Source organism: Monoraphidium neglectum (assembly GCF_000611645.1).
Source record: "Monoraphidium neglectum strain SAG 48.87 unplaced genomic scaffold scaffold04090, whole genome shotgun sequence".
NCBI lineage: Eukaryota > Viridiplantae > Chlorophyta > Chlorophyceae > Sphaeropleales > Selenastraceae > Monoraphidium > Monoraphidium neglectum.
Genome location: NW_014009539.1, coordinates 3,536 through 5,079, shown reverse-complemented (window position 1 = coordinate 5,079; position 1,544 = coordinate 3,536). Strand labels below are relative to the sequence as shown.

At 71.4% G+C, this 1,544-nt stretch overlaps 1 protein-coding gene across 1 annotated transcript; it reads left to right on the top strand.

Annotated features, from left to right (window-relative positions):
- Window positions 1-128: 128 nt before the first annotated feature.
- Window positions 129-1,307, top strand: MNEG_13852 (hypothetical protein; the record flags this gene model as incomplete). Its single annotated transcript, XM_014037677.1, has 1 exon — window positions 129-1,307. A coding segment is annotated over one exon (1,179 nt), but the record flags the coding sequence as incomplete, so codon positions are not given.
- Between the last annotated feature and the right edge of the window lie 237 nt (window positions 1,308-1,544).

Genomic DNA, 1,544 nt, shown 5'->3' with positions numbered 1-1,544 from the left:
CTGCGGGGGTGGGGCCGGCGCCCGCACCTGGCGCCACGGCTTGCCTGCCCTGATCGCTCGAAACCAGCAAACGCCGCCTCCGGCTTCGCCAATCCCTCTGGAACCCCGAAAACCAATCTGTTTCATAGGATGCTGAAGAGAACACGGCGCAGCAGCTGGCGCTGGAGGACGCGGAAGCTGACGAGCACCTGTACCTCTTCCAGCTGCCCTCCGTACTGCCGCTCGCGCCCCCAAAGCCCGCCAAAGTCAAGAGCGAACCGGAGGTGAAAGAGGAGCCTGGCGGCGGCGCCGGCGCCGCCGGCGCCCGCGCCGCCGCCGCCGCGCAGGCGGCGGCCCTGCGCCAAAAGGCCGCCGACGCCCTCGCTGCCGCCGCGGCCGGGCCGGCCGGCGCGGCGCTGCCGCAGCTGGCGGGGCGGACCGTCGGGCAGCTGCTCGTGTTTGAGAGCGGGCGCGTAAAGCTGCGGATGGGGGACGCGTTGTTGGACGTGTCCTGCGGCGTGCCCTGCAGCGCCCGGCAGGACGTGGCCATTGTCAACCCACAGGGCGGCGGCGGCGGCGCGTCGGGCGGTGGCGGCGGCGGTGGCGAGGGCAAGGGGCACCTGCTGCTGCTGGGGGCGGTGTCGCAGCGCGTGCTGGTGACGCCAGACGTGTGGCAGCTCATGGCGGATGAGCCGGTGCCGGCCTACGAGGCGCCGGCCGGCGCCGCGGGCGCGAGCGGGCGCGGCGCGGCCGCGGGCAAGGCGGACGCGGCGGCGGGGGTTGCGGCGAACGGAAGGCATGAGGACTCGGAAATGGAGGGCGGGGCTGCAGGGGAGCGGGAAGAGGACGAGGGGGATGACTCGGAAGCGGCAGCAGCAGCGGACGGGGCAGAGGAAGCGTCGGATGAGGAAGAAGGGGAAGGCGGGCCGCAGCCAATGCAGGTGGACGGTGCCGCCGCGCGGGCAGCGGGGGCGGGGGAAAAGGCGTCGGCACCCCCAGCAGCGGCATCTGCAGCAGCAGCAACGTCGGCGGCAGCAGCAGAAGCATCGGCGGCAGCGGGGTCGCCGCCAGCAGGCGGCAAGGGGCCACAGCGGTTGCCTGCGACTGCAGCGGCGGCGGCGGGAGCCGCTCCGCCCCAGCCTGCCGCGCCGCCGCCTGCAGCGGCGCCGCAGCGGCTAGGCGGCGCGGGCGGCAGCGGGGCGCCTGTCGGCCGGCTAGGAGGCCTGGGCGGCGGGGGTGGGGGCGTCCGACGCGCGAAGCCTGTGCTTACAAAGCCTTCGGCCACCAAAAAGGCGGGGGCTAGCAACATAGAGTTTGATTTTCTGTAACTTTCCTCACTCCGATGGGTGCAGCAGAATTTTGCAGGCATCCAAGCATTCGCAATGTTTGCGTTTGCAACACTGTCAGTAACAGCCGCCTTTCTTTGGGGGCAGGCGGCAACGAATTCGGCAGCTCTCTGGCATGGGTGAAAAAAGAGGATAGAGGCAGCGCGTCAAGGTGCACGAAGGGCAGGGTGCGTGGCCGTGCACAGCACACCAGGTCGCCCAGCGAGTCAGCGTTTTAGT